At 38.1% G+C, this 14144-nt stretch overlaps 1 protein-coding gene across 2 annotated transcripts in view; it reads left to right on the top strand.

Moving 5' to 3' along the window:
* Positions 1 to 14144, top strand: part of Adcy8 (adenylate cyclase 8) — a 217131-nt gene that overhangs the window by 170993 nt on the left and 31994 nt on the right. For both annotated transcript variants that reach the window (XM_031358847.1, XM_031358848.1), the window contains one exon: positions 5559 to 5731. In XM_031358847.1, the coding sequence (XP_031214707.1) occupies positions 5559 to 5731 (173 nt within the window). The remainder of the gene's footprint in view (positions 1 to 5558; positions 5732 to 14144) is intronic.

Below are 14144 nucleotides of genomic sequence, written 5' to 3'. Positions count from 1 at the left end.
CTAAAAACAATTTTAAACAATTTTACAGCTGCATAGTTTGAGTCCTCTCTCACAAAAAGAAGCAAACTAAAGAATTAACCAGCACTTCTTTTCCAAGTCTGATGAAAATTATAAATCAAAATATCCCTAAACAAATACCAGACACAAGAAACAGTAAACACACACACACACACACATACACACACACAAATCAGATTTTTCAAAACTAGTAATAAAGGAAAAATTAAGTGAACAAATCAAGAATAGGTAGGTATATTATACACCAAAAATGATAAGAACTACAACAGATTTTATAAAATAGGCAAACATGACCACTCAAATATAACATTGTATCACATCATGAAACAGTCACATGAATGCACACACATAGAAACACAGACACACACATACACACACACACACACACACACACACTGCTTCTTTCTTAAGATAACTTGGCCTAAAAACCAGCTTAGAATATGATGAAGGAATTCCATGAGCACCACTGGTGACCCCTAGATTATGCCATCTTCATTGTTTGAACATTCATGGAACCCAGACTGAGGTTGAGCTGGAGCAACTCCATGTTTTTCCTGTACCTTACATGGCACTTACAGCATGATCTGGAGTTGCTAGAGATCAGGTTGTGCATATGAGTCAATGAGTATTTGGATTATTCCCTTGAACTATGGTGACTGTTGAAAACGGTCTTCTTGATTTCTTTCCCTCCCACAAGTGTGAGTGGAGGATGGCATGGGTTTGGGCAGAACCCAAATGGTCACAGAGAGTTCAATCTGTCTGAGTTGTGTGTGCAAATACTCAATTCCTCCTACAGTTGTGATGGTGTAGTTACTCTTGCACCTCTTATAAGAAAAAAATATTGTGTGTTGCCAAGATAATTTGTGGTATGCTATTATAGTGTTGTAACATGAATGTTGTGCCATCCAAGCTGGAGCATAGAAGGACCTTCGTTAAAAGTCGTGTATTAACAAATGCATGCTTTGGTGTGAATGAAGTTTGTTTCATGATAATAAATCCCTTTATAATTTGTCAAGTCATGGGAATCCAAGATTTTCAGACTTGAAGGAGTTAGCTTTATTCAGGACTTCCCATGTCAGTGTATTATCTAAGAAAAGAGAATCTTGAGTATCCAGAAGTAGAGAACTTCTCCATGGACACACCCTATTCCTTAGAACTGTTGAAAGAATAATTTCAGCTTGAGTTGTGTTAACTATTGAATAACATGGGGTATGATAGGTCATTTTAGAGTACTTTACATGGAATATGTCCCCAACAAACATATGACTATACTCATTTAGTCTGTGCTCCAGGAGCTTACCCTTGAGATAATATACATCCCACCCTGTTAAACTTATCCCATTTTATATTGAGTTCATTTAGCATTGGGCTCTCACACTGCCAATTTTTGTGACTATACATCCAGACATAATTCATTCTTCATCCTGAGTTACCTTCCTTTTCTTCACATGCCAGTGTGAGGTACACTGCAGCATCTAAAAATTATAGAGGTCAAATTATCTTATTATTGAATCTCTTTTTTCTGAATAGATATTCTCATTCCTTTTTCTTAATAGAATTGTGGATTTTTCCCAGGACAAATACTTTGTAGTATGTATATTTATGTAATTTATATATTAACAAATACTGTAATAGAATGACTTGATATACATTCAAACAGATTTTAAATCACTATTTTCTAAGAAGTTCTGTGTTACAAATGTATTCAGTGAGTGGTGGTGCCTAAACTTATGGGCAACAAAATTGAAAAAGAACCCCAATTTTTACAATCACCTCCACAAACAAATGACACACATTTGATTATCTTGGAATAAAATAAAATAATAACACTGTTCCAATACACAGAATGTTGAATTCATAGACACTACAAGGGGAAAATTATGATGGTGTTAAAACTAGAGAAATGTTACATTTATAACCTCTTTCACAACTCATGCCATTAAAATATCCAGAAGAAACAGAGAACTTCATTGCTCTAGAGATCACAGATTGCATTGGATATAAGAACTGAATTCAAAACAACTTACAACATAGAGAATGCTAAAATAGCAGTAGCATATTCTATAAGAGAAAATAATTCATCAAAGAGCTGTATTTTAACTGTGGGCACATATGACATTATTAGATGATAGATGATAGATAGATAGATAGATAGATAGATAGATAGATAGATAGATAGATAGGCAGATAGATATAAATATCCTCCTTTACAGTTTTATTTTGAAACCTTTCTTTGTTGTCATTCAAATGTTCTGAGAAGCCTCAGAAGAGTACATCTCATCCTTTGGCCTCTTGGCTTTTCACTATTATCTTTCCCTATTAAATATTTTCACTATTTCTTCTCTACATCATCCCCTCAAACCCTGATCTTCATATGTTTTTACATATTCTCCAGGGGTTCCTTGCACACATACACTTGTAGCTAAATAATGATAAGTGTGTGACTCTAAGCACAGTTGTCTCCGTGAGGTAACATAACAAGAGTTTAAAGACTATCTTTTGCTAGACAGAAACTCAGTAACAAGTGATATTGGGTCCAGAATCTACCATGTTATAGGAAACATACAATTGATGGATCCAGACCGAAGAAAAGAGGTTTTACATTGCTACACAAAGCTATGATACTTCTGTACCCCCTGCTGCTGTCCTCTATTTAGTTCCTAGCCTTACCTCCCACTACTCACTCGAGGTAGAAAAGGAACAGAGGTATTGTGCAGGACCTCATTGTCTTTCATACCTCTTGTATGTAGTGCTTTCAGAAGTCTCAACCTTAAGTAGAAGTTTAGCTAAACCATTCAAGTCAATGTGTTGATTCTTTTCTGTGGATAGAGATGGGAGAAACCTGTTAACACAATTGATCAAGGCCATTAAACAGAAAACCACTAATCCCCTGTGAAAATATGACTTCAGATGCCTTGAAGATTCATAAGGATAGATAGAGAAAGCAGGAAGATGGCATGGATTCTGTTGGCCTCTCTTACCAGTTATTCTTGTGATTAGTTGCATGGGTCTTTTGTTTAATCAAAGGAATTAATCCTTCCAGCACCCTACTCCATATACACTGGAATTAGATTCTTTTGTCTTTCTACTTGCTGTCTACAAACTCACCTCTTCTTCCCCTTTTTAGACATGCCTTCTCTCCATGAAATATGCTTGCTCTTGCCTTTATACACCTATCACAGTTAGTCATGTTGCATGTTTACATGTCTGCCTCATATTTACTTTTACTATGATTTCCTTTAGGTCTCAGATATTTATTTCATTTACTGGACTTCCAATGCCTATCTATCACCTGTCCTAATTACAATGGGCATTCAATAAACGAGCACCACATTTTTATTTAACTAGAGTGTGCCCAAAATTTTTTGCTGCAATGACATAATCATTTCCATAGGTTTTGATATAATGCATGAATTATAATTTAAATCAACACAGCCAGGCATAACCCTGTGCTGTGCTGAAGGCAACAATGAAGACCCCTTGGATCTATTTTTCTTCCCTGTAGCCTGTTTTAAAATGGAGCATCCTGGAAGTTTCTCTGAATAGAGAAAATTGTGCAGAATGAGCTCTTTTTGCATCTGGTCTCTTTACACATGGCTTCTTGCACAAAGGCATCAGAGTGACCTATATAGAAATCTTGCCCATAAAAAGACCTTAGAGGGCAACTGAAGATAGATTATCCTCCCATTAGTACAAGGATTGGTAAGTGGGTTTATTAGGAAAAACAGACAAGGTAAGGGATGCACCAAGCAAAGGCCTTAAGGCAGAGGCAGTGCCTGACTCTCTTCTTAGCCTGCCCCATATGCTGACTTACAGAGGCTTGTCCTCAGTGAGAAATCACCTGGGACACTGTCTACATTTATCTGTGCATATTTGTGAAAAGGTTACATAAATGAGTTAGTGTCACTTAGGAAATTCATACTACTTCTTCAAATATTTTTAGAACTCTTAGCTATCTCCCTATCCATATAAAAGGTGTCTTTCTATGTAATAGAAAAGAGATAAAAATATGTACAGGACAGCTGTAGTATGATCAAACCCCACATTACTACTAGAATCACACTAATTCGAGCTGGCTATGTCTAGATTACAGAGACCCCTTTTTCTAGCTTCAAGATCATGAACCGTTTACTTGGCACTATGGCTGTTGGATTCTTAACCTATACAGTGAGAGCTGTGAGTTGTTGAATACTTCAAAAAAAATATGTTCAGATTTTGAGATCAAAATGGTGCTATGACAATATGAATTTTACTAATCACAATCTAAACTCAACATCCTGAATATGCCAGGATAGTTCTGTAAAGAAAGTACGCAAGGTGTTTCCCACAGAATGCTGAAAGCTGTCTGTGTGGACACTACGAGATTAATCCCCTATTCAAGTTCTTAGCTGATTTCAAATTTGCAATTTGAGAAGTAATGCTCAGCACAGAATGGGAGATATCTCTGTGAGGTATAATGTAGGTTGCGGACAGGGGGTACTTCTCAGAGGAAAGGACACCTCACATGTGAGGAGATACAAAGCTTACTCACCTGGATGAGATTTGAGCATCAAACAACTGAGATGTGAGAGGTGGGTCTAAAGAGTGGAAGAAAATGCTACTGTGAGCTCTGCTGTGTGGGAATTTGTGGGCTTAGAGAGCAAAGAAGGGATTTCTGGTAAAGAACATGGTCAGATGGGTGTTTCAGAAATGCTAGGTAGAGAAAGAATGCAAGTGTGAGCTTAGAGATGCTGAAGCCCAGGAGCAGGTTTAGATGGGAAAAAATGGAGGATAGATGACAGGATTGCTCAGTGAATAAAGGCATTTGCAACCAAACCTAATGGTCTGGGTTCAAATTCCATAAACCACTTTGTGGAAGGGGAGCCCTAACTCCAACAAGTGATCATCTGACTTCCATGTGTACGTTTTAGCACTCATGTACATACACATACATACATACATACATACATACATACATAAATGTGTGTGGGAGGGTATTAAAAAAAATTCTTCCCAAGCTGCTTCTGAGAATGGAAACAAGGAGAATTGATCGAAAAAGCTGGGGGCAGACGGTGGTAGTGATGATCAGTTAAGAGTATAAAGTAGAACTTAAAAACTAAAGATGGCTGACTGTGGGACATGGGAAAGAAGGAGGCATCAAAGACAAGACTAGGAAGCTGGAGAGATGGCTCAATGGTCAAGAGCCCTGGCTGCTCATCCAGAGGACTGGGGTTCTCATCCCATCAACCATTTGCAGTTCACAGCTATCTGTAAATCCAATACTACAGAATCTGACACCATCTTCAGGCTTCAGTTGGCACGTTTGTAGTATACATACATGCAGACAGAACAGATAAAATGATAAAAACGTATTTTTACAAAGATGATGCTGGAGGGGAATCATGTGAATGATGGAGCTACTTATAGAGACAAGGAGCAGAGACTCTGGGCAGTAGGAGGGAGGGTTCAGTTTGAATTCCTAGAGACAAGCGGGCAGCTGAGCTAAGAGAGGAAACTCAGAGGTTCCTGTGAATCTGAGCACCTTTGTTCTCTGTTTGCAGTACTTTGTCTTCACTGGGGTGTTGGCCATGGTGACCTGTGCAGTATTTCTACGACTCAACTCTGTCCTGAAGCTGGCTGTGCTTCTCATTATGATTGCCATCTATGCCCTGCTGACAGAGACCATCTATGCAGGTCTCTTTCTGAGTTATGACAACCTGAACCACAGTGGAGAGTAAGTATCCATCACAATGCTTATGTGCCCGGCTATCATGAAAATGAAAACACTGGGCAAGTGATAGTTTTATGGAAACTGAGTGATTGGCTTGTTATGAACGTATTTCAGCTCAAACACTGTCCAGCTTACATATGTAGGGAAAAATCTCGAATTTTCAACATACAAGCTATAGACTAATCATAATAGTAAAATTTGGACTAAGTTGGATGTGGGTAGCTTAGACTTCCTCTACAACTAATAATTAATTTCCTCAACATTAGCAGTACTGAGAGGCCTGTGGGATCTAATTTTAATTTAACTATAGCAATATTGGTAAAAAAAAAAAAAGTAATCACTGTACATTGAGCAGTTTTGATCCTTCATTATTATCTCTGAAACTTAGAAAAATGCAAGGAGTAACATATAAGTCAAGATTCCTTAGAGCACAGAGCCTGAGAGCCAGCTTCGAGACTGAAACAGTTCCAGGACAATGAGAGTGAGAAGGGAGCTGATACCAGAGAAGAGGATGATGGTTGATGACTCAGGCAGCATAAGTTGTTAAGAGATTCAGCCCATGCCTTGGAAGGTCCACTCAGTCAGCTACCAGAAGTGTCAGCAGGGATGGAGAAAAGTAACTCAAGAGTGGAATAAGGCAGAAGAATGTGTCTTCTGGCTCCTTCACCCTTCTTCCCTGCTTTGACCACACTTCAATCTCTGGATATATTTCTAAAGACATTACTTGACCTACTCAATAGCCAGTGAATCAAACCAGACCTTGTTCAGGAAGAACCAGACATCAAATACCAGGCTGACTGGGATCAAGGATAGGAAGAACATGTGTCTAGCTAGAATAAATTTCTAATATTCTGAGAGGGTAAAGGCCAAGAAAATCCAATAAATCTCCCAAAGTGTCTGGTCTACATGCCCATGAGTCAGCCCTGAAAGTGAACAGTAGTCATCAGCCATGTTATTTTCTGTATCAAAGAACAAAAAATATCAAACAGTGTTAAGATTCCCTTATCTGTTACTAATCTCGTCTTTCTTCCAAAAACAATCAACTGTTTTGCTGAATTAAGGAATTTTTGTTGTTGTTAATTTCTTTCTATTTTCATGCATGTGTGTTCACATGTGTGTGAGTGCACATGTGTGTCACGCATGATGTGAAGGCCTGAGGTTGGTGCAAGGAATAGTCTTCAATAGTTCTTTTATCTTATTCACTGATGCAGGGGTCCTTCAATAAAATCCACAGACATGGCTGGTTTCGCTATCCAGCTTACTTATGGAGACCCTTTCTCTACCTTTTGAGGCTGGAATTACAGCCAGGCTGCTGTGCATCCCAGTGATTAGATGTGTTCTGAGGCTCTGAACTCCAGTCATCATGTGTGCATGTCATCACCACTGAGCAATCTCCTCAGTCCAAAACACTGAATGTATCCACTCCAGTTGTTTATGTTTGGCATCTGCATCTTTGAAATCCAATGGTGTTTTTATACTTGTGTTGGCATTGTCATAGAGTGTTATCTTTTTAAGATCCACATCAGTTGATACCTATAGATTTAGTCCATTTTGCCTGAAATCTGTACATACTCTATAGTGTCAATATATAAAAATATAAGTTAACGTTTTGCCTATTAATAGAAAGTCAGGCTCTTCCTAGTTTTGTTTGCATGTGTCTCCTAGGGCTTTGTGGTAAAACGCACTTGCTGGATTGTAGGTTAACTGAATTCACTATTTGAAAACAATATCAGATTGCCAAATTGCTTTCCAACATGATTCTAGCAATTTTCCTCTTATAGGCAATGGCCCTGTTGCTCTTTTGCCATTGCTGCTGTTAGACTTTTGAAATCTTGCTGGATTCATGGATGTCTATTTTTTGGTGTACATAGCATACATATGTATGTGTATGAACATGTTTGTGTGTATAGTTCAAATACATACATGTATACACATGCACACATGTACACATGCACACACACTGAAGCCCAACTTGGCATCAGATATTATCCCCAATTTCAGTCTGCTGTTGAACCCAGTCTAGTTAGACAGTTTAACCCTGGGAAAGCCTATCATTGATTACCCTCTGTCTTACTCCCTAGTGCTGAGATTACATCTATTCACTCCTGTATAGCTTTTTTGTTAAAACATAGGTCCTGGGGATTCAAATTCTAGTCCTCATGCCTATGCAGAAGGCGCTTTACCCACTGAGTGATCTCCCTAGCCTAGAACTGTGCTTTATATCACTTTTTAAATTTACTATTCTCTAGTTATAAGTAAGTCTATGCACAGTTTCCTTATCTGTTGGCCATTTGACTTAAGTAGCCAGGTCATACATACTCTTTGCCATGTTTCTATGAAACTAGTCACATTTTTCCTGCTAAATTTCTAAGAGTTTGCATCATCTCTAATTGACAAGTAAATTATCACTGCTCATGTTGGACAACATAATTTTTATAGATGAATGTTTTATAGAATAGCCAAGTGGAGCTAATTAGCATGCATAGCCTAACACTTATTTTTGTAATGAGGGCACTTAAAAATCAATTTAGCACTTTCCCAATATACCACACTATATACAGAATATATAACATATTGTCTCTTATTCCATAGTGTACAATAGACCTTGATTTTCTCTCTGGCCTAGCAGAATGTTGATATAATCTGACCAAAAAAATTTAATACCCATTTCCAGCTCTGGTAAATGTCACTTTACCATCTACTTCTATAAAGTTCAACAATTTCAGATTACGCATCTAACTGAGAACATCTAGCTTTCTATGCCTGCCTTAATTCATGCAACAGATTCATCTATATTACAACAAACATCAAATTTCCTTCTTTTTAAAGGCCAAATGGCAATCCTGTATAAATGTGTGTCTTTGTTATCCATAAATATTTTTGAAATATATGCAGGTTGTTCACTCATGTTCATTATATGATTATTCACAAGATATAACAATTGTTTTACATTTCCAGACATTAATGTGCTATGCATGTATACCCTGTGTTCTGTGTGTTTTGCACTCCTAGATCTTCAGCATTAATGGAAGCAGCAATGGCTTAAAGCTTTAATCCAGACTACTTTATTAGAAAGTTTCTTCCCTCCATAAACCTCAAACTGCCCACAAGTAAAGTTCAATATAAATTTTTTGTTTGCATTGGACGGGGAGGGCGGTCATCACAACACTTAATGGACAGGGCTTCTTGCTGGGCCCTCCAAAAAATGTGATCAGAATAAATCTAGGACCTCTTCCCTTTATTATAAGCACATCGAGCCTATTGGGTGAAAACCCCCAGTGTTATAACTTCATCTGTCCTTAGCAATCTCCTTTTAGACTCTAACTCCACATACAGTTATAATGAAGGTTGTGGCTTTAACCAATGAAGGGAGACACAGTTTGTTCCATAGCATTGCCCCTGGGCTAGTGTAACTCAATGTGCTTATCACATAGAACGGTCATTCTTAGTCTCATCTCCTTCTAAGGAGAGAGGTTTACTTTTTTATTATTATCATTATCACTATTATTAAAAGTGTTTTGAGGAAAAGTTAGTAACTTCTAAGTAAGGATTGTAAAAGTAAACATAATTCCAAACTCATGGCCAAGAGTCAAACCCTTCTCTCAGCTACATCCTCTCTAAATGTCTGCCATTAATTAGTTTTGTGTTCCCTCATTCTCAGCTACCAATAGAGTCAAGCTGGAAAGAAATGAAAAGCACAGTTAGCCTCGGTCTCAGCTGAAGTATATAGATCAAACGAGACTGCATCCCCCTGGCCATCAAAGGCCAATAAGACTTACCTAGTGCTTTAGTTAGAACATACTTAGTTCATGCTCATTGGGACATTTCTTCAGCTTGCTCCTGTTTCTCTGGAGAACGGCAGAGTGATTATAAAATATGGCAATCACAAAGAACCTTGGGTGAGGCATCCTGGTCACTTCTCCATTGGAACAATCCTAGTACCTGAGACTATTTTCTCTCATCTGCTCATGACAACCTTCTGTCTCAGGAGATAATACTGAGCCCAAAATAGGAGTGGCTTCCTCTTTAGTGTCATATCAGTCACAAGACACTTGTACTCCTTAGCATTCTTTCCCAGGAAGCACTATAGTGAATTGCTTAAGAATCTCAGTTTTGGAGTTAAACCACTTGGATTCACATCTCAGCTTTTTCACCTGCCACATTTGTGAACTTGACTGAGTTCATTTAAAATGATTCCAGCTTCTTCAGCCCTTGCTGTCCTCAACAGTGAAGTGAGAATAACACCTGTTCCTTTTCTATAGGAATGTTCTTCCAAAGGATCAAACCTGGTAATCATTGGCTCAGTGTTGACAACTACTATTAAACTTGATCTCTCCCTTCCACAAATGTGAGGAATCTAGAAAGTTCTTCATTTTCATCTCAGGACTTTGGTTCCATTCTCCCAGCCTGTCTTCATAATGAACCCCATCCCAAACCCATCTTGTCAACATGTATTCTTTCTTCAAATCCTTCAGTGGCTTCCTGTTACCTTTGAGAAGCTTAAAGTTCGTTCATTTGCTGGGGATATCTGAACTATCCTTCCTCAGACCTGTACTAAATTCTTCAGTTTTACCTCCTATAACTCACAGGTTATATTGTAGGATGGACTTTGGCAGTGGGAATTCATATACTGTTCCCCAAATGACCTTCTTATATATACCTCCTCCTGTGTTGATGTATCAATTTTTGGAAGTCTAACCCACAGTTCTTAAGACATAACTCAAGGATAATCTGCTTGGTGACAGCCTTAGTTATTATTTCTCACTTTCTACCCCATCACCGCATTAACTTCTTGTTGACACTCATTAATTTCCATGTCTTTTTCTTCCATTACAACAGGAGCTTTAGAGGACAAAGAGTGTCACTAGGATTCACATTCTCATCATTTAATAGTATTTGGCACTGGGCTTCCAATTAAGTATGTGCAGAACAAAATAGGCAATGAAAATGAAGGAGTACTTTAAAAAAATATATTAGCTCACTTGGAGTCACATAGTAATATTGATTCATACTAAGTTGATACTTCACTAAGATGCCTGCAATTGTGTGTCACTATTGTCCTTAAATTGTGTGTACCTCATCTTGTAAGCACAACTTTTTACTTACTTGCAGTACTTCACAGATAATGCCACTCCATTCGACCACAATTTAGACCTTGTTTTGCATAATTTACTATCCCTTTCTCTTATAGTTTTTATTTAATACATACATTCTAACTGCTAATCAAAAATCTATTTATGTATCATTTATGAAATCTTGTTGACATCTTGAAATAGAGGTAAAATACTTGAATCTGCCTAGGCATTATAATAGAAATCATAAGGTATAGAATTAAGTCTAGTTCTTACTTCTACTCAACAATAGCCAAATTTATAATTCAGAAAATCAGTACTCTCCATTCATCTTTTCCAGTTCTAGCAATAATTACCCACTTCACTTAGTAATGATGGTACCAGGAAAGGCTTTCCCTACAATGTTCATTTTGAGTCCTGGAAGTAACAATGATGGTGTCTGTCCTATCCTCTCCTTCCAGAAGAACATCAAAGGCATTTATTTTACTCCTTGTAAAATGGACACATAAAGGCATTTAGAGAATTTAAAATCTCCTAAAATTTACCATGCACCTATTGTTGCAAAATAGATGCTTACAAACAGAACAAGTTTCATTTTGGCTTTTCATTTCTGCATTCATCTGTCCCATGTACACATGAACACATGCTATGTTTCCTACCTGCCAATTCTCAATTTTAGCATTTAGAGGCTAACTGTGAGTAAGGAGTTTCTTGAAGCTTCCTAGGCTATAAAGAAGCCATTGCTAACAAAATCATCCTTGCAAGACTGCATCACTAGTAATAATCACTGAAGACATTTCAGACACAAAATTTATAGTGCTCACAACTGAAAATAAGTTGAGATAGATGAAGTGAAGAAAAATGACACATGCAAAAGTATTTGGAAAGAACCAGGGAAAGTTGGAGCTGGCAAAACCTAGATGTCATGTGTCACTGGAGCAGATCCACTTTGTTCTAAATCGCAATCTATATGATGTCTGTTTGCAATCAGAATGTCCAGTGCTTTCATGCTCAACTGTCAGCATCTTAAAAATCTTAGGAAGTTTAGTAAAGAGCTCCCTTCACTTTTATTTTACATAGACTAACAACAGCAAAAATAAATAAAGAAGGAAGGAATGAAGGAAGAGGGGAAGAAGAAAGAAAGAGAAAGAAAGAAAGGAAGGAAGAAAGGAAGGAAGGAAGGAAGGAAGGAAGGAAGGAAGGAAGGAAGGAAGGAAGAAACAAAGAAACAAAGAAACAAAGAAAGAGAAGGAAAGAAATAAAAATATGTGAAGCCAGTTCATATACTTTACAATCATGGTAAAGATGAGGAGACAATGGCCAAGGGTTATTCCACATAAACAATAAGAGCCAAATAACTGTCACCTAACATCACATGGCCTTAACCCTCCCTCCTGTCTGTCTACTTGTTTTAATACATACTACACCTCCTGCTGAGAGCTTTCGATAGGCACTGAAGATTACCCATGAATAAGATACAATTTAGGTCATTTAGGAGCTTAAAGGAAAGTGACTTTAAGTAGGTGTATACAGGAGGGGTGTGTTCGGTAAGGTATAGTAGCTTAGAAGGAGAGATCATGAAAATCTTAACTGATAACCGTACTTCACTGCGCGCTTAGCTCTATGAACTGGAGTAAATTACTTGACGTTTTATTTCAGCATTGTTTCTGGACTAGAAATCGCAACATGTAATTTGAACAGGAATTATTATTGCTTTCCTGTTTTTAATTCTTTAATAGAATTTCCCAAGTAGTGTGTGAATGTTTATATTCATGTATATATGAAATCCCAATAATATTTAGGAGAAAATCTAGCTATTCTCAGTTTCTAATGTATGATGATTTTATAACTTTATTATTATTTCTTCTTTCACTCTGGGTATGTACCCAAAACACTCTTGTTATCCTCCTTCCCAGTTTCTCCTCCGCAAACCCCATATCCCATCTTCCCTCCCTTTACTTCCATGAGGGTATTCCTCCACCCACCCATCCACTCTACCTCACCACCCTAGCATTCCCTTATGCTGGGGGTACCAAGCCTTCACAGGACCAAGGGCCTCCTTTCCCATTGATGCCAGATAAAGCAGTCCTCTGCTACATTCACAGCTGGAGCTGTGGGTCCTTCCATGTGGAACCTTTGGTTGGTAGTTTAGTCTCTTGGAGCTCTGGGGCGCCTACTTGGTTGATATTGTTGTTCTTCCTATAGGGTTGCAAACCCCTTTAGCTTTTACTCTTCTTCTTTCCTGCCTCTTTTGGTTTACTTGTTGCTCATTGAATTCAATGAGATTGCCCAAATGAGCATGAGTGGAAGGTAATTTGAACAAGTACAACTTGACAGTGGCTATACCAGTGAGGAATGTGATTCTTCCTACCCAACAACCATTAAATTCTATAGCTCTTCCTTATAGAGCAGAGCCTTATGAGCTGTAAGCATCCCAGTTGGAATATTGATGGCCCCAGTTTCAGGTAAGCCTTAAGCAGAGAGCCACTGCTGCTATGAATTCATGAGTGTAGCATCTATTTCATGGTCAGAAGACATCTTTTCATGGCACCCCTTCCCATCCTCTTGTCCTTTCCACTTCCTCTTGTTCTTTCTGCTTCCTCTTCTATAATGTTCTCTGAGTCTTGGTGGGGAGTGATATAGAGGCTTCCTTCAGAGATGAGTGTGGGGTGATCACTTATTCTCAGTACTTTTACCAGTTAGGGGTCTCCGAGTTAACCATGGCCCACTAAAAATACAAGCTTCTCTGACTAAGGCTGAGAGCAGCAGTAATCTACGGGCACAAGCATAAACGTTTGGAAGGCAGCTAGTTACCATGTGCATTTAACAAAACAACAATAGAAGATCCCCCTAAGACTTCCCAGCCTTTCACTATCGATCAGATTTACAGTACCAGGCATGCACTCCTCTTCTGGAACAGACAAAATCTAGTAAGAAGTATCTGGTTGCCCCCATGACCATAATAACACTACAACACCCACTGGGCACATCTTGTCTTACCATTGGTACTATAGTTCATGTGACTAACAGCTGTGTAAAGAGTTGATGTCTTTTCTCCCCTAGCTGTCTGCATAACATCTTCTGACACTGTGAAAGCTACCTGACATTAGGTAAGCTTTCATCTCAATTCTAGCTTAATGACTCAATATCCTGTAACCAATGTCTTCATCAATAGAGTCTTGTCATCTAGTGAGAAAATAAGTAATAGCAACAGCCTATATTGTTTTGGAGGAACCCCCTACCCAACCAACAACTCATATGGAGGTATCTCACATCTGGCACTGCAACCTTTTGTTTTGTTTTGTTTTTGTTGTTGTTTTTTTTTTTCAACACAGGGTTTCTCT

The sequence above is a fragment of the Mastomys coucha genome, unplaced genomic scaffold (assembly GCF_008632895.1).
Source record: "Mastomys coucha isolate ucsf_1 unplaced genomic scaffold, UCSF_Mcou_1 pScaffold7, whole genome shotgun sequence".
Taxonomy (NCBI): domain Eukaryota; kingdom Metazoa; phylum Chordata; class Mammalia; order Rodentia; family Muridae; genus Mastomys; species Mastomys coucha.
Note: the sequence above shows the minus strand (reverse complement) of the source record. Positions and strands in the feature narration are given on the sequence as shown.